Source organism: Hemicordylus capensis, chromosome 4 (assembly GCF_027244095.1).
Source record: "Hemicordylus capensis ecotype Gifberg chromosome 4, rHemCap1.1.pri, whole genome shotgun sequence".
NCBI lineage: Eukaryota > Metazoa > Chordata > Lepidosauria > Squamata > Cordylidae > Hemicordylus > Hemicordylus capensis.
The window spans coordinates 277,908,325-277,935,002 of record NC_069660.1 but is presented as its reverse complement, the minus strand read 5'-3'; the positions used below and the strand labels follow the sequence as shown (position 1 = coordinate 277,935,002).

Below are 26,678 nucleotides of genomic sequence, written 5' to 3'. Positions count from 1 at the left end.
AGAGAAAAGTGAATCAGAAGCCTAGAGGCCAACTCAGGATAAGCCTCTCCCTGCTTCCCTTCCTCAGCCATGAGAAAAGCCTTTATACAGAACTGTTCCTACTGGTTGAAAAAAAATCTACTGCTTCTATTAATCTATATAGCACTGCCCATCTTTTGGCCATAACTAGAAGACAAACAACTTTTTATACATAATGAGAGATATGTTTTAACCAACTAAACCTATCTGGCAGGTTCAAGAATAGCAAAAACTCCACATCTATACATAACATGTTCCATCTAGCTATTGCATTGTTAATAAAAAAAATCAACTGCACATACCCTGGAGGCAAAGGCTCTATGCTGGTGCTAACAGGCTGTTGCCTTACAGCTTCCCCAGTTACATTTGAAGATTCCCTTGGTTTTGCTGCTTCTGTAGTTGTATTGTTTCTTGTACTAGAAGGTGTAGAGTCTGTGGGAGCAACAGCTTCAAGACCAGCAGATACAATGGGGGTAGTTGTAGATGTGCTACTTTCAGAGTTACTAGTAGCTTCTGTTGTTGAAGGAGGTTCTGTAATAGTGGTAACGCAATCTGCAGATATCGAAGATGCTTCTGCAGAATCCATAGGAATTTCAGAGGTTGAATGATTATCAGCTTCCATCACAGATGACTCACAATTAACTGAGATGCAAGGGGGGCGGGGCAGAGGGGAGAGACTTGTGTTATACAAGTTTAACATTCTCTAATTTGTTCCAAACTGATAAAAATCAGAAAACTCAATATGCTACAATACCCTATTAAACAGATAATAAAAATTTGAAAGTAACATTTAGAAGTTGCATGTGAAAAACAATTGAGGTTAATAATGTCCATAATAGTTTTCTTAAATTGCCCTTTACTTCTCATAGTACCATAGCCTTCCCCAACATTGCTTAATAGTCCCTTTCCCTGTACTAGTTACAATATTTGTTAAAATTCCATTCCATGATAATATAGCTCAGCTATTGATGGCAACTTGCAGACATAACATATTTTACCTATAAACCAAACTACTAAAATGCTGAAAGTAAACTATATGTATGAGACAGGGAAAAGAGCTGGTCTTGTGATAGCAAGCATGAATTGTCCTCTTTGCTAAGCACGGTTCACCCTGGTTTTCATTTGAATGGAAGACTACATGTGAGCACTGTAAGATATTCACCTTAGGGGATGGGGCCACTCTGGGACAGCATCTGCATGCTTGCATGCAGAAGGTTCCATGTTCCCTCCCTGGCATCTCCAAACAGGGCTGGGAGAGACTCCTGCCTGTAACCTTGGAGAAGCTGCTGCCAGTCTGGGTGGACAATATTGATCTATATGGACCAGTGGTCTGATTCAGTATAAGGCAGCTTCCTATGTTCCTATTACAGTATCAATCAAGTGAGACAGAAATGAGGCCAGAGCAGCATCTAAGTAGGCTGCAACATTTGAAAGGCTTGGCCTTTGTGCTGCCTTACCCCTAGCTAGTATGAAGAATCTAGTTCTAAATTGTCATGTTTTAATTAAAAAGGTAATTCACATGCACTTCTGTTTATGAAATAAAAGTAGAAATGGGAATTTAAGTGATTAATATGTTAAATCATGTTTTAAAGCACTTACATCTGTATATATACCATCATTACACAAACACAATTGTTTTTGCCATTAAGGAATATTTTCACATTTTATCAAACAGTTCTTTAGTAGTCAGTATTTTCATATTTGTCATAATTTAAATAGGGCAGGATCCAGACTAAGTTATTCATGATTAAGCACCACTGAAATCAATGAAACAATTTCAATGGGACTTAGCCATGGGTAACCTGATCTGGATCTTGCCCATTGTCTTGTTTTAAAACCAATTATTCCTTTAAAACAGATTGTTCATGTGGAATAAAATATGTAGATAAGTCAAATCTTACTCTATAACTTTAATCACACATATACGTTAGGCAATTTTGAGGCAATGTGGGCAAGAATCAACCTTGTGGGTTTCACCCAAACACACTAGACAATGGGAGTGGCCGTTGGTGGATGGGAGTTTGGCCCAGCAAACAGCACACCTTTTAAAAGTAACCTTACTAGCCATACAACAAGAAAAAACTTATGGAATAAAAGCAAAGGGGATGAACTTTTCACACATGTATATATATGAAGGAGTCCCAGAATGAATCAAATGAAGGAGTCCCAGAATGAATGGACATGCAAAACGGACAGAGAGAAACTAACTCTAAGGAAGAGATATGAAAAAGGACAAAATAATATTAAAGAAGGTGGGGGTGCGGTTTTGAGCAATGAAAGGCACCTCACAGAAAGAGCTGTTGATCCAACAGCGGACAATGAAGAAGTGAGGGGAGACAGGTGCTACACTATGGACGGGTGGTGATGCTTATTCACCAAAAGCAGAGACCATGCCAAATAATTCTAATCACACATAGTCAGGATACAAAGGGGGCTACATGAGGCATTCCATGCATAAAGTCCGGTTACTTACCTGTAACGGTAGTTCTTGTAGTGTTCCATTGTCAATTCACACTGGATGTCTGAGCACATGCAAAGCACATCTCGGAACCTTCTAGAGTTTAGACAGGTTTTTTGACAGACAGACAGACAGACAGACACACACACACCCCTTGTAGCCATACTTGAAGCACTTACCTGCCTCTGTCTCTGACCGCTGCAATAGTACCTCTAGAAGTGACCACTGCAGTGTGGAGGAGGGAGGGTCGTGTGAAAGGACACTCAATTTTCATTCACACCGAGGTGGTTAAACGAGCTAACCACCTGGATGGCGAGTGTTGCAGGCATCTATGGTAGGACTGTGTTCAGGATTGCTGCTCCAAATTGAGAGAGATTCTGAGACCTGGTATCCAGTGTGTAGTGTTGATAGTGGTCCTTTTCACATTGCTGCCCTGCAGAGGGCATCTAGTGGGACCCCATGGAGGAAAGCTGTTGAAGTTGCAATGGCCCTTGTTGAATGAGCCCTAAGGGTGTGAGATGGGCTCTTATTCAAAAGTGTATACGCCAGTTTGATTGCAGACATAATCCAGGCTGAGAGGTTGACAAGAGTCCTGTTTTCATTTGTTAGGTCCCACAAAGCACATGAAAAGAGTTGTAGTCTGTCTGAAGGAGTCTGTCCAATGGAGGTCAAAGAATAATTCATATTTAACATCTAGGCCATGCCAGGCTGATTCTGCTTCAGGAGGACATGGGGGAAAATACAGGTAGACAAGATGTCCTGTGAGACATGGTATAGGGACACCATCTTTGGCAAGCATGAGGCATCTAAATGGAGGAGTACCATTTAAATGGCATCTAAATGGAGGAGTACCAGGGCGTGGAGTTCTGCCACTGAACAGGCTGATGTGATCACGAGCAGTGAAGTGAGGACTAGCTTCAAATCCCAAGGAAGGGTTAGTCTAGGAGTAAGTAAGCATATCCTATCAGGGAAAGTAAACATATCAAACCTAACTGGTTCCATGGAGAAGATATGAATGTCTTTGTTGGAAAGATTGCAGACCCATAGACTTAGCCGTTTTCATAATGTGGACCCTTTAAGGTGTCGTCTGTTTCCTTCCTAAAGAGGTTCTCCCTCTCAAAGGGGAGATCTTCGTTTCTTAGTTTCGCCTCAGTAGTAAGCAATGTAGATTTCAACCAGGCATGTCTACACAAGATTACTGCTGCTGCCATGGCCCTTGACCCACAGGCTGCCTCATGGTGGGCAGAATGCAGCTGTTGCTTAGTGATCTGAAGGCCTTCCAAGAGAAATGTCATTGCTGCTTCTTGTTCAGTTTTGCAACTGATTGATGAAAGGTTCAAGCTTCTCTAACACGAAATGTGTGTATGGTGCCATGCAGCCCTGGTAATTGGATATGCATAGTTGGAGCTGGCTGTTGCGCAGATCCTTTCCCCAAAGGAGTCGAGCTTCCTCCTATCTTTGTCTGCTGGCGTGGACAGTAGCTTCTGCTTAGTGCCTTGCTTAAATAAATAAGGTGCATTGCTATGATGGACCCTGTCTAAATCTTTTGGAAATGGAGTGGATAGCAGCAGGTTTTCCCCATGTGCTTTTTACCACTTCCATGTCTGTGGGTAAGAGATGCAAGGACACAGGAACTGTGGCCACTGACTAAATAAGGCCAAATATGGGGTCTGCTGTTTCCCATTTGCCTTGCTGGGTTTCAAGACCTAAAGGAGAAGCCATCTTTTGGATTTGTTCTGAGTATGGTCGGTAGGCATCAGCAGGATCATCATTTTCTCATCTCCCATCAAATTATGCAAGTGGGAAAAGTCTGGAGGAAATTCTAACTCTTTCTATCCTGAGAGGATTTCGTCATCTGTATCAGATTCTGCTGCTGGGACTTCCGATGGTGTGCTGTTATTGTTTGAAAGGCAAGGTTCTAGAGCGGGCTGAACTGGAGCCGATTTTTAATTGGATCGGGTGCCTCTCTCTTTTGGCTTCGGGTTAGATTTGAGATCCCTGTTCATCTTGGTTTTGACTGGTGCAGTAGTCAAGGCTTTAGTAGCTCAGATAGAAGGTGGGGCTCTCAACTGTGAACGGGCACAACAGTGCCTGGGACTGTGCACAAAATGAGGGTTTCTTTCCCAGTCATCCAGTTCCAAGTAACTGTGTGCCCTAGAACAATATAGATTGGATCTCAGATCAACCAGCATATAATCTGTTCTAAGGTAAAGTGTGCCTTCAAGTCGATTTCAACTCCTGGGATTCGAACCGGCAACCTTCTGCTTGTTAGTCAAGCATTTCCCTGCTGTGCCACTTAAGGTGTGAACAGAATCTGTTCTAGGAATGTGGAATTCCATTCTGTAAAATTCCATGTCATATCAATAAGTAGAGGCACCAAGATCTATAATCGGAAGAGTATTGGTACTTTATCCTTTCCCGGTATTTTAGGGGGTGCTTGCCATCCATGCTCCTATCCCTGTTAGGGGGATCTGGTTCTTCCTTGGAACACTGAGATTCCGACCTGGCTCCCAGTCCAGTAGAAGATAGGGGTTCCCTTCCCCTTCTGAATAGAGTTTGAGATCGTGATACACTTCCTCATCCGAATCTGGCATGTTTGCTCCGATTGGGGAGGGAGTTAGGCAGATAAGTACTTCAAGTATGGCTACAATGGGGCGAGATTACCACCAAAAATCATATCTAAGCTCTGGAAGGTTCTGAGATATGGTCTGTGCATGAGCAAACACCCAGTGTGATTGACAATCTGATCACTACAAAGAAAGGGATATTTCTGCCCCTCCTCTACTCATTGCAGCCCCTCCAAACACTCCCCAAAAAGCTACTCAGAGGATAAGGGCCCTTTGGAGCAATATTCAGTGTAGCACAAGGCAGATACAGCCAGAAGAGAACACACACATTAATCAGCACACACATAGACAACGCTTACAATTACTTTGAGATTAGTTGTATAACAACAACAAACCTATTGGACCACATTTTCCAAACATTTTCCCCTTACCAATGCTGCTATCTGGCTGACTTGTAAGTGGTTTTGGTGTTGGTGTATTTTTGGGTCTGGCTGCAATATGAGAAGGAGATGGTGTGCTGATTCCGCTGTCTCCATTAACTTGTACAGGGTATGAGTTTTGTCCTACAGGGTTTGATGAGGTTTGATTGTCTATTCTGTTAGAAATATCACATGGAAATCTTGTCAAAATACAAGTTTTAAGATTAGTACAAATTCAAATAACCAAATCTGCAAAATCACAATGGAAGTTATGAAAAGCCGCCAAATGATTAGCAGCTGAGATAGAATGACTGTTTAATTATTCTAGACAGCAGCACAAATAAGCAATATTATATTTATTAAAAGTAATATTTAGGTGATTAATTGACTATCTCTTCCCCAGTCAGGGTGAAATTTCAATGGGTTTACCTGGTTTTATCAATCATCATCATCATCATCAGTGGCCAACATCCAGACTAATGATGCACTAGTGTAGTGGTGTCAAACTCAAATCTTGTGCTGGGCCGGATTAGATTCTGATGCACTTCTGGAGGGCTGCACATAACCTCTTGACATGTTCTGTTGCCTCATGCCCATTTCTGACCTCCTTCTCCTCCTCGTACTCTTTCACTCCTTTTCTTGCCCCCTCTCTCACCCTGCCACTTAAATTAATTGAATGCACTACTTTTACACTGGAATATGCTCAGGGGAAATGTAAATAATTTTTTGGTAGGTTTTGGACAAAATTCTGAATATCATACTTCCCAATGACCAGAGAGATGGGTGGGGGAGGCTTGACAAGAGAAAGGTGCAAAGAAGGGGGTATGTGGGAGGCTTGATGAGAGAAAGGGGAGTGGAGGAGAATTGACAAGAGGGAAAGAGAGAGAAAGAAAGAGGGAGAGGGGATGGGGCAGGATCGATAAGAGAAAGGGGATAGAAGAAGGAGAGAGAAATACCAGTGGCGGTTGCGGGAAGAAGGAAGTCGGCCAGCATTTTGGATGCCACCGCTCAATGGGGGGGGAAGGGGAGTGACACAATCTTGCGTGAGGGGGGAGAGTAAACCACCAGTGCTTTAGCACTTGGCAGGGGGAAGGGGGAAGAAGGAGCTGTGCAGCACAGTGTGAGGAAAGAAGGAGCTGCGTCGGCCGAATAAGGCCTGTGGGCTTGATAGTCCTGCACTAGTGCAAGAGTTTCTAAAGTGGTTTACATAGAGAAATAATAAATAAATAAGATGGATCCCTGTCCCCAAAGGGCTCACAATCTAAAAGAAATGTCAGATAGACACCAGCAACAGTCACTGGATGTACTAATGTCAATTTATTTATTTTTTACATTAACTAGTTCTGCTCTCAGAAGCTTGCAGAATTAGTTTTGAAGCAGAGATAGGGCGTGCCTGTACTACCTGTGGTGTGCTTCCTGCTCTCAAACCTTTCCCTGAGTCCATATATGCTGCAGGGAATGATGCAAAGCTACCCGCTATCCTCGCTGTGCTAGTGGAACAGAGCACAAGAAACTGAGCAACTTTGAGCAACTGCTCAGCTACATGGTCTTCTTGTGGTAGCAAGCATGACTTGTCCCCTTAGCTAAGCAGGGTCTGCCCTGGTTGCATATGAAAGGGAGACTAGAAGTGTGAGCACTGTAAGATATTCCCCTCAGGGGATAGAGCTGCTCTGGGAAGAGCAGAAGGTTTCAAGTTCCCTCCCTGGCTTCTCCAAGATAGGGCTGAGAGAGATTCTTGCCTGCAACCTTGGAGAAGCCGCTGCCAGTTTGTATAGACAATACCGAGCAAGGTGGACCTATGGTCTGACTCAGTATATGGCAGCTTTCTATGTTCCTATGCATATATGGTTCTTTATTCGTTGCACTAGTGCAGAATTAGTCTGGATGTCAGCCATTATTGACCCAAGCTCAGAAAACTAATCAGATGCTATTTGCATCCAACTGGGCAATCAACGTATTTTGTATGCTTCTATTTTATATGGACAATATCTTCTGCCATTAAAGATGCTAGATAATAGTTGTTCAGACTGACTGACTGATTGATCAATCAGTCATTTATATACTGCCTGATATGTGCATCTCTAGGCAGTGTACAGAATTTAAAATACAACAAATATAAAACAGATAAAAACAATGAAAACAATTTCAAGGAATAAAAAGTTAACACAATCTCATAGGATTAATACAATAGTTTAAAATTTCAGTTAAAACCGTAAGAAAACAGGTGTGTATTGAGGGTCTTCCTAAAAGCAAACAGAGAAGGAGGTGTTCTTATTTCAACAGGGAGCATATTCCAAAGCCCCAGGGCAGCCACAGAGAAGGCCTGGTCCCAAGTCGCCACCAAATCAGCCAGTGGCAACCATAATCAGATCTCTCTAGATGATAAGGTTATGCCATTTCCTGATAAGGTTGGTATGGAGCAAGAGATCTGGGCGTCATCAGCATATTGATAACATCCTACACCAAACGATGATCTCTCCCAGCAGTTTCATGTTTTTAGGCTGCAGTATTGCTGGTGCCTATTGGCCAAGCTGCAGCCCACTATCCCCAGAGACCTCCCCACCCTCACCCGAGCCCCGCTTCTGCTCCTCCCCAAAGGAGCAGCAGCAGTTGACCGGGCCCTTCCTTGCTGCCGCCACGGCCGCTCATTCCCCTCAGGCTACTGACAGGCACAGGCACGTCCCTTGCCTGCCTGCCTCTCTCCGCCAATGGCCTTGGTAGCCCCAAACAGCAGCAGTAGTTGACTGAGCACTTCCTTGCTGCCAATAAGTGCCGCCATGGCCACTTGTTCCCCTCAGGCTGCTGACAGGCCTGTCCCTCACCATTCCTTCTTTCTCTCTTTCCTTCCCTTCCTTTTCTCTTTCTCCTCCACTCATTCTTCCCCTCTGTCTTTCTTCCCCTTCCTTTTTTTTCTTTCTTTCTCTCTCTCTCCCTTCCTGAGTTAAGAGATCTTGTTCATCTTGTTTCCTCATCTAATTCACACAACGGCAGCCTCCTTCTCCTGAAGGGGCTCTTTCCTCCCTCACGACCCCTCTCTTCGCAGACCCATGCCCACTATCCTTTTATATATATAGTTATTTATTTCTCTCCTCTACAATCAAGAACATCTTCCAACCAGTAACAGTTGCATTCCAACTGTTCTTAACCATCAAAGGCTCCTCCTCCCTATCTGCATATGGAATCCCCACCACCCAATCACCACAGTGCCACAAGCTACCCACTGCCCGATCACCATGGTGCTTCTGCTCTCACAGGCTTTTCCTCCCTATCTGCATATAGAATCTCCAACTGCCCAATCACCATGGTGCTTCTGCTCATGAACTCTCGCAAGAGCTGCCACGCACAGGATTAGCCACGGGTACGCCTTAGAGAATTATATATATACACACAAGCAGACCCGGCACAGAGTGTCTGCGCCCGCTTCTTCTCCCACCCCACCGCGGTTTCTGGCCTGGCGGCCCAGCCACCTCATCACCCTGGCAGTTGGGCCTGCCACCATCTCCTCGCTGCCGCCACCTCCCCACTGCGGCCAGGCCCGCCGCCTCGCCTACCTCTCCTCTCCGCGGCCGGGCCCAGCGCCGCCGCACCTGCCTCTCCTCACCGCAGCCGGCGCCGCCTCCACCTCCTTGCCGCGGCCGGGCCCACCGCCGCCTCCCCAACGCAGCCACCGCCACCTTGCCTGCCTCTCCTCACCGCCATTAGCTTCACAAAGGCCAACCAGCACCCAGCCAATCAGGCGCCTCCCTCACCAGCACGCATAGCCTTGCGCTACATCCCCATGCATGGCTGGCAAAGAGAATTAAGTATAATGATAGATAGATAGATAGATAGATAGATAGATAGATAGATAGATAGATGTTGCCTGGAGCGCATATCATACTCCAAGATGATCTGTGCTGCACCAAACAGCATGGATCTCCAGAGACTGGGATGGCGCATCCCGACGTCCGAGAATCCCACAATGCACCACACGCCAAGCATGCTGCATTGGGGAATTCTCCCACTAGACAGGCGCTCTAGGTGCCCATCTCTTTGTGCACTTGGGCTGCAAGCAGTCCGAGCAAACAAATGATCCCAGCAGCTAGGTTAAGGGCACACTTGCACCCGGCTAAGAGCCGGGCTATGGAGTTGGGTTTGGAGGTGTAATGGCACCAGAATCTGCATGGATCCCAGCGGTTCTCATGGGCAGCCAAGCCCATGATATGGAATCCCATATCATGGGCTTGGCTGCTCATGAGAATAGCCTTTAAGTCTCAGATTCCGCAGTCTCCATTTCAGTTTTGATGGGAAAACTGCTCTATTGAACTTTGAAATGCAAGCTGATAATCTGTAATACAGATTCAGTTGATGACATTTTAATGTTGTGATTATATACAGTAAACAAACATTTTTTAAAAAGAAATCTGACCTGGAAGTGGTTCTTGCAGATGTTTCTCTGTTTTCATGTAAAGCATCACCATTTTGCTGGACTTCTACTAAACAATAAGAAACAAATTACATTTTTTTTCATATTCCAAAAGACAAGAAAGGGTAATTTTTATTTTTCCTAATTTAACTTACTGGTTACTAGTGAACTGTGGTTTGTAAGAGATTCTGGTTCCAGCACCACACCATCAAGCACAATGATCAGTTCTCCTGTTTGCACCAAGCCACTCTTGTTTTCCAGTGAGAGTTTCAATTGTTCTTTGACTCTTTCTACTATAAGAAAAAAATTATTTAGAAGAACCAGTTACAGGATAAAGCAGTTGATAAATTTTAAGACAGGCCTAAATTAATGCTAAACATTGGGAGGGGGTGTCCAAAGGCTTTAGAGCACCCAGTGCAAGTATTATTATGCTATATAGATGTATTAGCTGTTTATTCCATTCCCCTCCTCTGCGCGCACGCGCGCACACACACACACACACACATGCATATTATACATATGTGAACATGATTATATGTCATGTTATAGCTCCTAGCTATACATTATATATCCACGCAAATCAGTGAATTTTTACCAAATTATAGTATTTCACACAAAAATAGGAACCTTTGTAACTAGTACAGTGAAATGCTGTTGGCAGACCTGAAGCTAAATCCAGCTCCGCAATGCTCCTCATCAGATCTGCAGCATATGCCTTAATCAAAAGTAACCTCCCTATTTTCCAGTTATTCCCTTCAGCGTTTTTTCTCCCATATTACTTAGCATAAAGGAAAATAACTTATTACCCCCTCTTTAGTATGAGCAGCAACAAACAGTATGAATATCTAAGACTTTAGTAGAGCTCTCCACTTATAACATATATCAGTTGATAACCCCAAGATACAGCAAAATACTCTTTAACAGTCAACCTTCAGCGGGCAAATAGTATCAGAGATTGTTTCCCCCTCACGCACATGAACTGTTCAGTCCTATTCGTCTGTGTGTTGGCTACCAATCAGAATTCAAGATCTGAGAAGCTCAGGGGTGAAGAATGTTGACAGAGCTTCTGCTGCTGTTCACACAGGGACAGGGCACAAGTATGTATCACATTTACATACTGCCCTATATAAAAATCTCAGGGCAGTTTACAATCCAACCAAAATCTAAAAATCACACAGACAGATTAAAATTATCATAAATAAAACTTTAAAGCATCATAAACTAAAAGCCCGATAAAGCAGGTGTATTTTCAAATGTTGTTTAAGAACAACCAGAGATGGGGAGATTCTGATTTCATTTGGGAGTGTGTTCCAGAGCCTCGAGACAACCTTAGAGAATGCCGGGTTTTGGGTCGCCACCAAATGGGCCAGTGGCAACCGCAACCAGATCTCCCCCGATGATCTTAATAGGTGGCGGGATTCATGAAGAAGGCAGCGCTCTCTAAAATACCTTGGGTCCAAGCCATACAAGGCTTTATAGGTAATAACAAAAACTTATTTAAATACATCAGAAGCAGAAAATCTGCCAGGGAGGCAGCTGGACCATTAGACAATGAGGGAGTGAAGGGGATTATTCAGGAGGATATGGAGGTTGCAAAGAAGCTAAATGAGTTCTTTGTGTCTGTCTTCACGGCAGAGGATACTGAGCATATACCTGTTCCTGAACCATGCTTTTTGGGATGGAGGCTAAAGAACTGAGTCAGATAGAAGTGACAAGAGATAATATTCTAAACTGTCTGGAAAAACTGAAAACTAACAAATCACCAGGGACGGATGGCATCCAGGGACAGATGGCACCCATCCAAGAGTCCTCAAAGAACTCAAATGTGAAACTGCCGACCTCCTTGCTAAAATATATAACTTATCCCTGCAATCGGGTTCTGTACCAGAGGACTGGAAAGTAGGAAATGTAACACCGATTTTCAAATAGGGGTCCGGGGGCGATCTGGGAAATTATAGGCTGGTTAGCTTAATGTCCATTCCAGGCAAATTGATGGAAAGCATCCTCAAGGATAAAATTGTAAAGTACATAGAACAACAGGCCCTGCTGGCAGTGAACCAGCATTGCTTCTGCAAAGAAGAACTCTTTGCAGAAGAAGAAGCCTCACCAACCTTTTCGAGTTCTTTGAGAGTGTGAACAAGTGTGCAGATCAAGGTCATCCAGTTGACATAGTATACCTGGACTTCCAAAAAGCTTTTGACAAAGTTCCTCATCAAAAACTCCTGAGGAAACTTAGCGGTCATGGGATAAGGGGACAAATACATGTGTGGATTACTAACTGGTTGAAAGACATGAAACAGAGGGTAGGTATAAATGGAGAGTTTTCACAATGGAGGGAAGTAAAAAGTGGTGTCCCCCAGAGATCTGTACTGGGACCGGTGCTTTTTAATTTATTCATAAATGATCTAGAAGTAGGGGTAAGCAGCGAGGTGGCCAGATTTGCAGATGATACCAAACTCTTTCAGGTAGTGAAATCCAAAATGGATTGTGAGGAGCTCCAAAAGGATCTCTCCAAACTGGGTGAGTGGGTGACAAAGTGGCAAATGCGGTTCAGTGTTGGCAAGTGTAAAGTGATGCACATTGGGACGAAAAACTCCAACTTCAAGTATACGCTGATGGGATCTGAGCAGTCAGTGACTGACCAGGAGAGGGATCTTGGGGTCGTGGTGGACAGCTCGTTGAAAGTGTCAACTCAATGTGCGGCAGCTGTAAAAAAGGCCAATTCCATGCTAGGGATCATTAGGGACTAAAAATAAAACTGCTAATATTATACAAAACTATGGTGCGGCCACAAGACGGAGTGGTGAGAGGGCCCAAGGTGACAGGGACGAGTAGCAGCCGGAAAGAGATGGAGGAAAGACTGCCAATAGGCAGGGACTCAGCTCCAGTGGAGAAGGAGCTGAGTCCTGATAAGATCGAAGGGGAAGCATGCAAGAATAACAGCAGCAGCATGCCTCCCGAAGGGAGGGGGTCTGAGCAGAAGGAAGGAGAAGGGGGAGAGGCATTGGCAACAGCTGTACGGGGTGATCAATTACATGTAAGGCATTGGGCCTGCAATTGGGGGTGGGCGATGCATAGCCTGGGAGGAGGCATATAAGGAGCCGGCCAGGGATGAGAAGGAGGATGGTGGAGAGTGTCGGGGCCTCCAGAGAGGGGAAGACACAAGGAACAAGCAGCGTGGGACAGAGGAGGCACAGGATGACGTTCAATCCCCTCCCTGTCCCTGCTCTGAGGCCAGTCCTGATAAGCCTAGCCAGGCTGGGTAGAGGAGACAGGGACGTGTAGCCAGATACTGATATTTCAGGGGAGTGTAATCACATCCAGAACAGGTAGATCTAAGCAACTTCCTAAGTTCCGTTCTTCCACAATGAGTGCCTCTGTCTTGTTTGGATTCAACTTCAGTTTGTTCTCCCTCATCCAGCCTATTACCAATTCCAAGCAAGCATTTAGAGAGGTTAAGCCATCTCCTGACAGAGTTGATATGGAGAAACAGATCTGGGTATCATCAGCATATTGATAGCGCCCTGCACCAAATCTCCTGATGATCTCTCCCAGCAATTTCATGTAGATATTAAAAAGCATTGGAGACAGAATGGAACCCTGTGAGACTCCATAAAATGGATCTCACTTTGAAAAGCAACAATCTCCAAGCGACACCATCTGGAATACCCGAGAGATAAGATCTGAACCACTGCAAAGCAGTGCCTCCCACTCCCAACCCCCTCAGACGGTCCAGGATACCATGGTCAATGGTATTGAAAGGTGCCAAGAGATCCAAGAGGACTAACATGGTCACACTCCCCCTGTCGATTCATAATTGGAGATCATCCATCAGGCTGACCAACACAGTCTCCACCCTATAGCCTACCTGAAAGCTCATTTGAAATGGGTCCAGATAATCTTCTTCTTCCAAGACTGGAGACAGGCTTATATGCCTAGGTCTGAGGGATTCAGTGTAGATTTCTTCAAAAGTGGTCTAGCAATTGCCTCCTTGAGACAAGGAGGCATCCTTCCTGCCCTCCGTCAGAGAGGCACTGATGATACTAACAAGATCCTCTCCTGCTAGATTGTGTAAGCCATGTAGGGCAAGAGTCAAGAGAGCAGGTAGTAAGGCAAACTTCTCCAAGCAGCTTGTCCACATCCTCAAGAGTTGCTAACTGAAACTGATCCAATCTAACCATACAAAAGAATTTGCTGGATACCTCCATAAATGACTGCAATAACCATGGAATCCAGTTTGGCTCAAATCAGAGAAATGTTATCCCAAAAAAGCTCACTGAAGTTGTCAGTGAGTCACGGATGGCTCTAAATTCTGATTCAAGGGAGGAGAGGCACTACCCTCTCACAACCCTGGACAACTCTGCTGGATGTGAGCTTTCAGTTGCAATGCACGTAGGAAGAAACTTCTTCTATGTTGCAAGCATATAAATCTTCATGTGTGCTCTGTGTTGTCATGTTGGATTTGAGTTGAGGCGTTTTCCACCTGCACTCTAACTGCCTGCCTTGCCACTTCAGCCCACATAGATCTTTTGTATACCAAGGGGCTAATTCAGAAGTGGGTTGGGAGGGGAACTTAGAAGCAGTCATGTCTACCACCCAAGTCTGAACCAGGTTCACTGGCGGAACCAACCTTAAAACCCTCCAAGGCTTCTTGGAATCCTATTGGATCTAACAACCTTCTTGGGCAGACCATCCTAATAGGTCCTTCACCCCTGGAGTGGTGGGTTATGGTTGTTAGTCCAACCATAACCAGGTGGGGGTCCGTCCATGACAATGAAGAAATCACAGGTGTCCTCCACCCACGGAACACCACCCTGACCACAGCAGAAGACTAAATCAAGCATGTGATCAGCAATATGTGTCAATCCTGAGACCACTTGAGACAGGCCCATAGTTGTCATAGCCACTATGAACTCCTGAACTGCTCCTGACAAAGTGGTCCCAAAGTGACATTAAAGTCCCCAACCATCATCAACCTGGGTGACTCCAATGCCAACTCTGCAACCAAATCAGCAATTAGGGATTCTGTTGGGCTGCCGAATGAAAAGGTACACCAACAGAAATCCCAATCTGTCCCTGGTCCCCAGACTTAGGTACACATTTGATATAGGCTAATTTCATGACAGGGATCCTGGTAGGGGAGATATTATTCTTATGGACCAAAGCCACTCCATCTTATCAATCATAACATTCCTATACCACCAGCATCAAGTCAGTTTATGATACTGTGCCAGTGCAGTAAGAAGTACTACTTTATGCCTTTATATACTATCACAGGAAATGTTACAACTGGAAGATTAAGGTAAACACACCAATTAAAAATAGATCAAGATACATTTTACACAAACATCAAATTTAGTTAAGAAATGGAATTAAATAAATGCAGAACTTACATCTTCTATTGTGTATTTCCAAAGCTTGTCTAAGATCTACAGTGGCTTTTCCTAATAAAGCATCAGCTTTTAAGGTATGATGGCTCCACACTCTAAACTCCAAAGTGGTTTGTGGAGTCACATTCCTGTAGACAAAAAACATGTTTAACTTCCTATTTCTCATTTACACAATTAGAAATATGCAGGGCACTGTAATGTATTAGTTCAATTATACTTAACATGCAGAATAAATCAAAAGTTATGCCTATGATGAATACCATCTATTGATTCAGAAAGAACACAATTTGAGACCACAATATTCATTATAGAACTATCAATGTGCATCAGTGTTTTAATTTTTGACAATTCAAGATGGATGGAACAGAAAATGGTGCATTGCACTGGCCACAATCCCAGCAAACCCAAGATATATGAAGGAATAGGATATCATACCGCCCAGCAACCATGCATCCCTCTGTGGTACTGCACAACACCACTTTTGTGAAAAAGAACATAAGAACAGCCCTGCTGGATCAAGCCCAAGGCCCATCTAGTCCAGTATCGTGTTTCATACAGTGGCTCACCAGATGCCACTGGCAGCCTACAGGCAGGAGTTGAGGGGATGCCCTCTCTCCTGCTGTTACTCCTCTGCAACTGATACTCAGAGGCATTCTGCCTTTGAGGCTGGAGGTGGCCTATAGCCCTCCAACTAGTAGCCGTTGATAGACCTCTCCTCTATGAAGTTATCCAAAAAGGACTGAATCTAGTTATTAGCCCTTGTTTGCAAGGCAAGTGCAAACCAACTGGCTTATTTGAATGAAAGCCCAAGCTATGATTTGCCTCAAGCCAGAAAGAAAAAAGGGAATAAGCACATGCAAAGAGAGAGGGAGGAGGAAGTGAACAAGCTTGAAGCTCAGACCCATGGTGCTAAACCATGGTTTGGCATAATGTCAAAACCACCCCATAGTTTAGGCTCTGAGAAAAGATACTGAAGCCAGTTAACAGCTGGTTGACAATGATCCAGGACCAGCATCAAAAATTTGTGATAGGCCTAAGAGTACACTGGAAGGGCCCGGTCATAGTAAATCAATGAGAAACACACAAAACCAAAATATAGATGTTCTAATCAGGAGAGGAAAGCTGGTCTTGTGGTAGCAAGCATGAACTGTCTCCTTAGCTAAGCAGGGTCCACCCTGGTTGCATTTGAATGGGAGACTAGAAGTGTGAGCACTGTAAGATATTCCCCTCAGGGGATGGAGCCGCTCTGGGAAGAGCAGAAGGTTTCAAGTTCCCTCCCTGACATCTCCAAGATAGGCCGGAGAGAGATTCCTGCCTGCAACCTTGAAGAAGCCACTACCAGTCTGGGTAGACAATACTGGGCTAGATAGACTAATGGTCTGACTCAGTATATGACAGCTTCCTATGTAATATGTTTAAGGATATTTCAATTAATAATTATAACAAACACTTTTAAAAGTGCCACTGCTGGTCAGTCACACTAGCCTTTGGTAAGTTGACTGGAAAGTAGGTTGTTTGCTACAAAACAAACTGATAGAATTAAAACACACACACACACACAAATGAAAGCTGAGCATTTAAGGAAGTGGCCTGAAATATCTCTGAGGCGGCAGGTCCTGCACTCATCATTAATGAAATAATACACATATTCACACATTCAAATAATTTAGAATACGTTACAAAAGCTTTTAAAATACTAATGAAAAAAACATGAGCAGGGAACAATTATAAGTACAGTATGAAAGTGTTAATACACACAAACTTGAGGAACAGTGATTTCTGTTCCTCAATTCAAGTGGAAAGAACCCAACTAAGCTGTGATTTTATCAAATCAAGACACAGATCTCTATTTGGGGGTTGTTATTCTGAATCTAAAATTCTATCCTGGATTTGCTTACACAGATGGGGAGACTCTGGGCTTCCCTTACTACCACAAAACCATATTCCATTACCCACCAATCATATTCAGATCACTGTACTACAGGGTTCCCAGATATGGACTTTTACCCCGAATTGCAACTATTTTGAACCCCCTGAAACTATTTCTGTGCTGGAGAGAGTTTCCAGAGTTCCAGCAATCCTGCTGCAAGCACTGAGTGGCTTAAATCAATCAGCAGCTATTACCCACGAGTAGGCTCATTGTTTACTCATGAGTAACATTTGCTGTGAGGGTGTAGGAGGAAGAGTTCATTTGCTGCTGCTGTGCTGGCAATTCCTATCCCATTTTCCCAGCCATGTGGTGGTTTGTTTGTTTTTTAGCAACCTGACTCCTTTTCTCAGTGACTCACTGTGACTAGCCCAGTAGCCCCAAGGAGGGACTTCTTTTTCTAACTGTGTTGTGTGTCTCTGCTGCTCTACAGCTGTGGTGCGCAGCCAGCAAGCTCCCTCCAGGTCAGGAAACTTATGCTTCCCCTATATGCACCTCTGTGGAGGGAAGGCTAGTGCTGAACTGTGGAGAAGGGGTGTGTTTCCCCTCCAAAAATGAAATTGAAATGCACCATTTGCCCCATGGGATTCTGTGATCCAGAGGTTACTGGTGTTTGAACTGTGTGGAAAGGATTCTGTGGTGATTTCCTCCCCCTTGAAAATGAAAAGAAAATGCACCATTTGTCCCATAGGATTCTGTGATCCAAGTCAGAGGAAGACTGGTGTTTGAACTGTATGAAAAAAGGGGTGTGTGAGTTGTATTTCACAAATTATTCTGTTTTTAGCAAAATATGCATATATTATACAAATTAGCATATGTAAATTTTATGCCCTTTTTAATACAAAATGGAGACTTTTTAGGTGAACAGCACCAACTATATAATCAGTATCTCAAGGGGCAGGGGGGATGCACAGACAAAAGAGAGCCCTTGCCTGTGCACAAGTTCCTTTCCCCCACCCGCTATAGATGTTTCACCTCTGATATGGCCATCTAACATGTTCAGTAGAGCGAAGAACCCTAGATCATCTGTGTATGCATATTTTTCAGGGAGGAGCAGACCACCAGGACCAATTCCCAAAACTGTACGTGTTGGATAATGGGTCCCAATGAGCAAATATCCCATTGCAAACACTCAGTGATGACAAAGAAGTCATACACATAATATATTAGAGCTAGTGGGGAAATACTTACACAGTCAACTGCTCATCCCATTTTGGATTTGAAGAACTGTTGGATTTAGATGTTTTCTTAATTTCAGTATCTGCTAGTAGTTCTGTATAGATTGCAGTTCCACCAAACCAGTTCTTTTTTCTTTTCAGCTTGGCACTAGAAACTAACAAAAACATTGCTTCTAATGACTGAAAAACACTTCATGTTGGAAAATGACAATGTTAATATAATTACAGAACATTAATGAATGAAAATTCAATAAAGTTTGCTTTTCAGCTTTTACTAAAAAATGTAACCACCCAGTTCAACTCTCAAATGCAGTCACAGTGGATCTAAATGAGGTACAAAAGGAAGTTAAAAGGTCACATAACTCTAAGCAAAGTAACTCTTTATAAGAACAAATTCATTTTATCAGGCCACAAAAGTGATCTGAATATAATAGCTATCTTGCTTTTAAGAGAAAACAAATACTTTTTATTTACCAGTAAGGGCCAGGAAAACTTAAGACTGATGTTGTCACTTGATTAGCAGCTCCATGAAAATGTTTTTTATTGTGCTTAGGAAAGGAAATTATTCGTTAAGTTTCCTTCCTCAGGAAGAAGTTCATCTTTGGATAAAAAATTGTGGCTGACATCCAGCCTAACATTGCGTGAGAGCAATGAACAAAGTTGCATACACAGAAAGGCCCCATAGCTGCATGGACGCTGTGTAATGGAAGTTAAGTAATCTCTTGCGCTCTCATTGCACTTGTGCAAATGTTGCATTTTGACATCAAGGATAGCAGAACAGGAGTTGACACTGGGAATGATGTTAAGTTTCAGTGCGCAAGTGTGGGCACCCTGTTTTACATAGGTGCACAACTGCACTCTTGTGCAATGCTGCCAGGGCTGGCTTCCACATGTGCAGCAGCGCCAGTCAGTTAGGAATGTTGGAATTGCACTGCACAGCATATGGGCCAATATTTATTTTAACATATGCAGTTACAAAAGTTTGCAAAATATGGGTAGTAAGAAAAACATAAATATCAGCCTTTTATACCATGATTGATTTAAAAACTAAACTAAAATAGTTTAAACTAGCTTTAAACTAAAGATTACCTTCTTTATTTTTTTTCCTGGGAAATGTATATGCTTGAAACATGCCCATTTTGGTTTGCTAAAAATAAAAATTCCTGTACCTTTTGTACCCTTGAATTTGTAACCTGTTTTCGGTGCACTGTTTTGGGGTGCTACCCTTTGTTTTACTCCATTTTGTGTACAGTGTGAAAATGACCATGGATTCTCAACTTAGTATATAAGAATGGAAATGTGGAAATTCTTAGTATATAAGAATGGAAATGTGAGATGTAAACACACATTCACTATATAATTTTGGGGGCATTTGCCAGACATAGATGTGCATCTGACCACTGGAACATCAAAGTAAGTCTTGGATCATTTTTCTACATGCATCTTAAAAATGTGAATGGGGGAAGTAACGTTAGAAATAGTTTGCGGGGGGAGGAGGCTGCTTTTTCCAGGCTTCAACAGATTGGAGATGATAGTAAATTGTACATGTTAAATCTGTCTATAAGTACTGAAAAATCCTACAACACAGTTATTAGTTAGTTGAGGAAATATGGGTTATATAGATTCAGCATTTTTTTCAATGGGGAGGGGTTATGTAATAGGGAACAGATTGAGCATAATAAGATAGGTTATCAATTACCATGGTTATTTTGGTTTCAAATTAAATCTATTTTGAGTAATAAAGAGATAGTAAATTCAGTAACTCAATCACTTACACATTTTGAAAAATTAATTCTGTCTTAGAATCAGCCAAAAGGGATAGTTTCCAAAATTCATATACTATTGTTACAATTAGAAATAGGGGACCACCACCCCCCAAGAGCTTTGAAGGATATTTGGGAAATGAATTTGGGAAGTCCTATAGAAGAGAGTAAATGGCAATCATTATGGAAGTCTTGGGGGATTCATGTCAGCTTCCATACAAGAGCTACAATGGAAGATTTTACATCAGTGGCATTTAACTCCAGTAAAATTAGCATATATTTCTCATAATTATTCTGCTCAGTGTTGGAGGGGGTGTAAGCAAAAGGGAACATTTTATCACATGTGGTGGTCTTGTGAAAAGGTGGTATGTTTTTGGCAAAAAATATTTGGAGAAATAAGAACTATAACGAGACAAAATGTGGTGTGTTCTCTGGAATCAGGGTTATTACATATATTTGTAGGAAATAATGCCAAGTTAAAAAATAAGGAACTTGTAACTTTTTAAATCTTGGCAGTGAAATTGTTCAACTATGGAAATATCTGTATCAATTATACCACTGAGCAGTGGTATAATAAGGTATAATTGCACTCTTAGAAAAGATCACTGATAAGATTAGATTAATGCAGGCTGTGAGAGTAGAATCATAGTTCCATCGTACTTGGGCAGATTATGTTTATTATATTAACAGTACTAGGTCTGATTTTGGATTTTCTTGTAATATCTGGAAAATATGATTGTTAAATGTACTGTGTTATTATGTGATACTGTTCTATGTTATGTGAATATTGCAAATAATTTTTTTTTAAAAAAGTTGAATCTAAGAGCAACAGAAAAGCTTCTGCTCTGTCTCAATATCATCCCTTAGTAAATTCCTTAACAACTACATTTTTGAATGCAAATCAACACCATACTCTCCATTTTGCTTTTTACCCAAGTCAGAAGGAGCCACCTTGAGAAGCTGGGGAAGAATGATTATTGAGCAAATGAACAGACACCTCCTTCACACTTCAACAGCAACACGTCAGTAGCATGTAATTTTCACCTACTGTTCACTGGCTAAGTTGTCTTATCCAAAGTGTTTTTCTTCCTCTTAAACAGCTACCAACCATGGAATGTTTTATGAAATGTTACCATAGCAACATAGCTACAAGTATTTACAGCAATTTCAAGAAACAAACCACTAGAAAGCTGGGAGTGTCAGAGCTTCAACCTTTAAAATGCCAGAAAGTTGCGTATCACCAAGCTTTTCAAAATATCTATGCTTTTTCCTTTTTACATAGGGTACTGTGTTTCTCACCCTGCAACTGAAGCCTTTGAAAATTCCTACTATATACTATATCAATGACACTGGAGAGAGACTGTAGCTAGCGGTAATAAAATAACCTGAGAGTTGAAATTAGAGAAGTGGTTTCTTTTACCTGAAAACTCTGTACTATTCTTTAGCTTGACAATTAGTACTAAACATTTCTGCAATTTTATTCTCAGCACGTTATCTTCATTTAGATCCGAGAACTACATCCAGGTGGCCCTCATTATCCGCAGTCCTGGCACCTGCGGTTTCATGTATTTGTGGACGGACGGGTCTTATAGACCCGGTTTCTTTGTCCACAGTACAAAAATGGGCGAAACTTTGTCTATTTGAGGTTGCTGAGTGGTCGGAAATGACTTCCGGGGTCACTTCCAGCCACCATTTTACAGTATGGATGGAGCCATTCTGAGGCTCTTTATTTAAAAATAATAATAATAATAATTCAGGATATTAAGACCGCTTTAATGCATAAGTAAAATAACTTAAAAACAAAGATCTTTCCAAACTTGAGCAAAAACATTCTCAATGCTCTATCTCTAACAACTGGAAACTCTTGAGCTTAAATACAACAACTAAAACTAAATAGCCAATGCAAAAATGGGGGGGGGGGAGAGGAAGAGATGACACTACAGAACATTTTTAACCCTTTTATAGAACAATGAATTTCACTGCCTCTTTCATTTCTTCCCTAACATTAACAGTTGGCTGCAGCTGTTCAGTGTACATGGCTTCTTTAATCTTATGCTTAACTGTATTTCCTTCTATAGCCAAAATAAACACCTTTGTTTGCACAACTTCTCCTTCATATGCTTTGCCCAGGGTTTCAACTGATTTTTATTCTGTTGCATGTCTGCCAAATGTCTTGCCAAAAATCCGACCTATTTGGGGGTTTCCAGGGTTCTGGAGCCTTGGAGAGAAAGGTACTGTGCATTTCTACTCTTATTTCTCCCTCCTTCCCACTTATTTTGGTTAGGAACTTAGCACCTAGATTCTCATGGGCTAAGGTTTCTTTATTCACAGTTTGTGTACTCATGGTTATAGGTGAGAACAGAACCCCTGCTAATAAAGAGGGCCACCTATACTAGCAAATCTATATTTTAAAAGCAATGTGTTACTTTATTTTGAAACACTTGAAAGTTGTTGTTTTTAAGGGGGATGTTTTTCTAAAGTCACTTCTACTAATCTAAGAAGTTGAAAACGTTGTTTCAAAGATTCATGTATAATTCCTAGATCAATGACTTGGCCAGCCTCAGTAATTACTGAACTACTGTTACTAAAACAAAGAGGCTATTCACACAAGCAAGTAAAAACGGGCTAAGGGAGCCCAGCCCGGTTTTGCTCACTTGTGTGAACCACCGGGATTGTGTGAACCACCGGGATTGCACCCAATCCTGGCGGCTACACAGCGGCAAACCCGCCTATGTAGCCTCCTCGTTAAATGAGGTTAGGGGAGCAAGTGCTCCTTGCCCTCATTTTTTAAACCAGGTGTCTGCCACCACTGCTTGCAGCTGCAGCAGGCACACTCAGGGGGAGGAGGCTCCCTTGCGCGGTGCATTAATGGGGCTGGGTGGGGTGCACCATGCGGCAGCGTTTCCATGTGCCCTACCCCCAGAGTACCCAAGCAAGGCATGGGAGTGCCACAGGGAAGCCACTGCTCGTCTGGGCAGGCAATCCGCCTGCCCAGAGACCAACAGAGGATCATCTGTAGGGAAGGGAAGGTTAACCCTCTTTCCCTGCAGTTGGACCCACTTCCATTGTTGTTGTTGTTGTTGTTGTTGTTGTTTAAAAAATCTGTTTATCCTGACTGATAATGTAGGTTCATTTCTAGCTACAGAAAACATCAAACAAAGTGACTCCTTGGGGGTTGGTGTAGCAAACAATGCCATTTTAAACAGATCAAGCTGAACATCAGGCCAAAACTCTTGATGCCAGAAACACTATAATTATTCTCACGAAAAGCCATTAGAACAAAATCAGTGGCTCCATTCTGATCGGGTTGGAGGCAAAAATGGGGGGGGGGGCATAAACAAAGGTAGGGATCTGCATACCTGAGGGCAAAGATCTCCAGATAATAATCTCCAGAGGACTGCAGATTTGTGTCTTCTGCTCTGGCTCACATGCTAGGGCAAGGGGTTGAATGTGTCAGGCTCTTTTAAAAACAAAAAATAGGCAATGGATGGCTGCCTGTACCAATTGTGCTCTGACAAGAGGTGAAGGCTTCATGCAGCTGCTCAATTCCCCCTGAGACCCATAACCAGCCCGACTCAGTTCAACTGACAACAACCCACCTGTTGTTTTTCTGCTATTTTAATCTTTATTTCACCATTATTTGTTTCATTACTCAACACTTTGTACACCACTCTGGTATATTTTTTATGAATAGTGTTTCAGAAACGCATGAAGACACATTAAATAAACAAACCCACTTGGCCAAATTTTTGCCTCTCTGACAACTCCATGGCTCCGTCTGAGCTGCCCTCAGCTCAAACTCTGACCAACAGATCCTGTGTGAGCTCCACCCTGGCTCTGACCTCCAAGATGTTGGGCAGCCAAACAGGGGTGCAGTTCCCCCCTCACCAAACCCAATAGTCCATATGTCCCCAAATGTACGTGAAGAGTTGCTCCTCAAGCTTTCCCTCTGTCTGAAGCTCTGTGATGAAGTCAAAGCACTGTAACTGCTCTACTTCTAATGGCAAGTCTTGAAGACTCTAGTCAAAAAACAAACACCAGAGATTCCCAGGCAACACCAAGAGGAGGTTGCTTCTGTCAGCCTCTCTCTGCCTTCCTAACTACTGAACTCAATGGAACTCGTACTTCTGAATAGATGTGCATAGGATTTCACTGTAATAAAGGCAATTTAGATTTTTCCCTATCCCTCAAAAAGAACACAGAGACACCTGATCTTAATATTTATACTCCTTTGATTTCTCATCTCTTCTTAAGAAAATATCAATCTAGCCAAAATTAGACGCAGCCAAAATCAGCTGCGTCCATTCCTTAAAGAGAACGATCTCAAAACAGTGGTGCATCAGCTGGTAACCTCCAGGCTTGGCTACTGCAATGAGCAATATGTGGGGCTGTCTTTGTACGTAGTTCGGAAACTTCAGTTAGTTCAAAATGCGGCAGTCAGATTAGTCTCAGGGGCAACCCAGAAAGACCATTTTATGCCTGTCTTAAAACAGCTGCACTGGCTGCTAATATGTTTCCAGGCGAAATACAAAGTGCTGGTTATTACCTTTAAAGCTCTGAACGTCTTGGGTCCTGGCTACCTTAGAGAGCACCTTCTTTGGAATGATCGCCATCGCTCATTGAGGTCATTTGGAGAGGTCCGTCTCCAGTTACGACCGGTACGTCTGGTGGCAACTCGGTGGTGAACCGGGCCTTTTCTGTAGATGCTTATGGTCTATAGAATGCACTCCCAACATATATCCGCAGTTTAGGCTCGCTGTCAGCCTTTAAGAGAGCCCTAAAAACTTATTTGTTTGGCCTGGCCTTTCAAGGCTTGTAAAGTGTTCTTCTTTTTAAAAAGTATTTTAATTGGTTTTTAAAGGTTTTAATTGTTTTTGAATTGTTTTTATGTTGTTTTTAGCATTGTATTTTAAATTGTGTGTTTTTATGTCTTTTTAATGTTGTTGTACACCACCCAGAACCTCTGGATGGGGCAGTTTATAAATGCAATCAATCAATCAATCAATCAATCAATAAAATTATTATTATTATTATTATTATTATTATTTCTTGTTTACACAGTCAGACAGGTGTTATTCACTGGTTTGTTTTATCCAGACATCGAGTCCTTCCCAAGGACCTGGGATGGCTGAATTTTATTGTCAATTGTTATAGATATCGTCGCAGAATATAGGCTGTTCCCAGTAAAGCTGCTTTTTGTAATTGGCTGATGGTGATTTCTGTGGCCCCTATGGTGTTGAGGTGCTCTTCAAGGTCTTTTGGAACTGCACCCAGGGCGCCAATTACCACTGGGATTATTTTGGTCTTCTTCTGCCACAGCCTTTCAATATCAATTTGTAGATCTTTGTATTTTGTGATTTTTTCTATTTCTTTTTCTTCTATTCTGCTATCCCCTATGTCGATTATTTTAACTTGTTTTTCTTTCTTCTCCACTACAGTTATATCTGGTGTATTGTGTGGCAGATGTTTGTCTGTTTGTAGTCGGAAGTCCCATAATATTTTTACATCTTCATTTTCTTCAACTTTTTCAATTTTATGGTCCCACCAATTCTTGGCTACAGGTAGCTTGTATTTTTTGCAGATGTTCCAGTGTATCATCCCTGCTACCTTGTCATGCCTTTGTTTGTAGTCAGTCTGTGCGATCTTTTGACAACAGCTGATTAGGTGGTCCACTGTTTCATCTGCTTCTTTACAAAGGCGGCACTTGCTGTTTGTTGTGGATTTTTCGATGTTGGCTCTTATTGCATTTGTTCTTAGTGCCTGTTCTTGCACAGCCAGTATTAAACCCTCTGTTTCTTTCTTCAAGTAACCATTCTTAAGCCATTGCCAGGTCTTGGTGATGTCTGATTTTCCACTTATATTGTGCTAATATTGACCATGCAGGGGCTTATTTCTCCATTTTTCTGCTCGGTTCTTGACTTGTTCTTTCTTGTAGGCCTGCTTTGTTTCATTGGTGTTGAATAGTTTCTCGTTATTGACCATTTGAAGTGCATCTTCTTCACTGTCCTTAATATATTCTTCAAGGCCTCTTTTCTCCTCCTCTACTGTTTGATGGATTTCGGTTAAGCGACGTCTTCAAGGCCTCTTTTCTCCTCCTCTACTGTTTGATGGATTTCGGTTAAGCGACGTTTCTTCTAGTAACTTTGCTGTCTTCAGCCTTGGTTGCTCAACTGAAGATCCTGAGTCCTGTTGCCCACTTGCCACCAGATGTCCAGGGACTCCAGCACCTGGCACGGTCCTTGTTGACCCGGGCGACGACCGATCCGGTATAGATTTATTAAAGTTACATCTCATTGTTGATGGGAGAGGCACTCTTTGTCTGGTTCCTCTGGTGAGACCTGTCCAGTATGGTTGGACCTCTGGCATAGCTCTCACCTTCCTCAGAGTATTATTATTATTATTATTTCCAGGTAATGCATCTTCTTATTTTACTGACCTCTGTGCTTTCCCCCTCTGTCTTCACTCATTCCCTCCTCCCTTCCCAGCAATCTCTTTGTAGAAATCTCCCACACTGGCACCAAGCCTTGGGCATCCTATGCACAGCACTGGTGTA

At 42.6% G+C, this 26,678-nt stretch overlaps 1 protein-coding gene across 4 annotated transcripts in view; it reads right to left on the bottom strand.

Moving 5' to 3' along the window:
* The window catches only part of WWP1 (WW domain containing E3 ubiquitin protein ligase 1), a 91,799-nt gene that overhangs the window by 29,695 nt on the left and 35,426 nt on the right, over positions 1-26,678 (bottom strand). The window contains exons 3-8 of one of the 4 annotated variants that reach the window (XM_053245135.1): positions 18,376-18,517; positions 15,261-15,385; positions 10,023-10,160; positions 9,871-9,934; positions 5,475-5,662; positions 321-660 (exon numbers count right to left, since the gene is read on the bottom strand). In XM_053245135.1, the coding sequence (XP_053101110.1) occupies positions 321-660; positions 5,475-5,662; positions 9,871-9,934; positions 10,023-10,160; positions 15,261-15,385; positions 18,376-18,517 (997 nt within the window). Of the gene's footprint in view, positions 1-320; positions 661-5,474; positions 5,663-9,870; positions 9,938-10,022; positions 10,161-15,260; positions 15,386-18,375; positions 18,518-26,678 lie in introns of all 4 variants that reach the window. The other 3 variants (XM_053245133.1, XM_053245137.1, XM_053245136.1) reach the window with 3 other exon arrangements.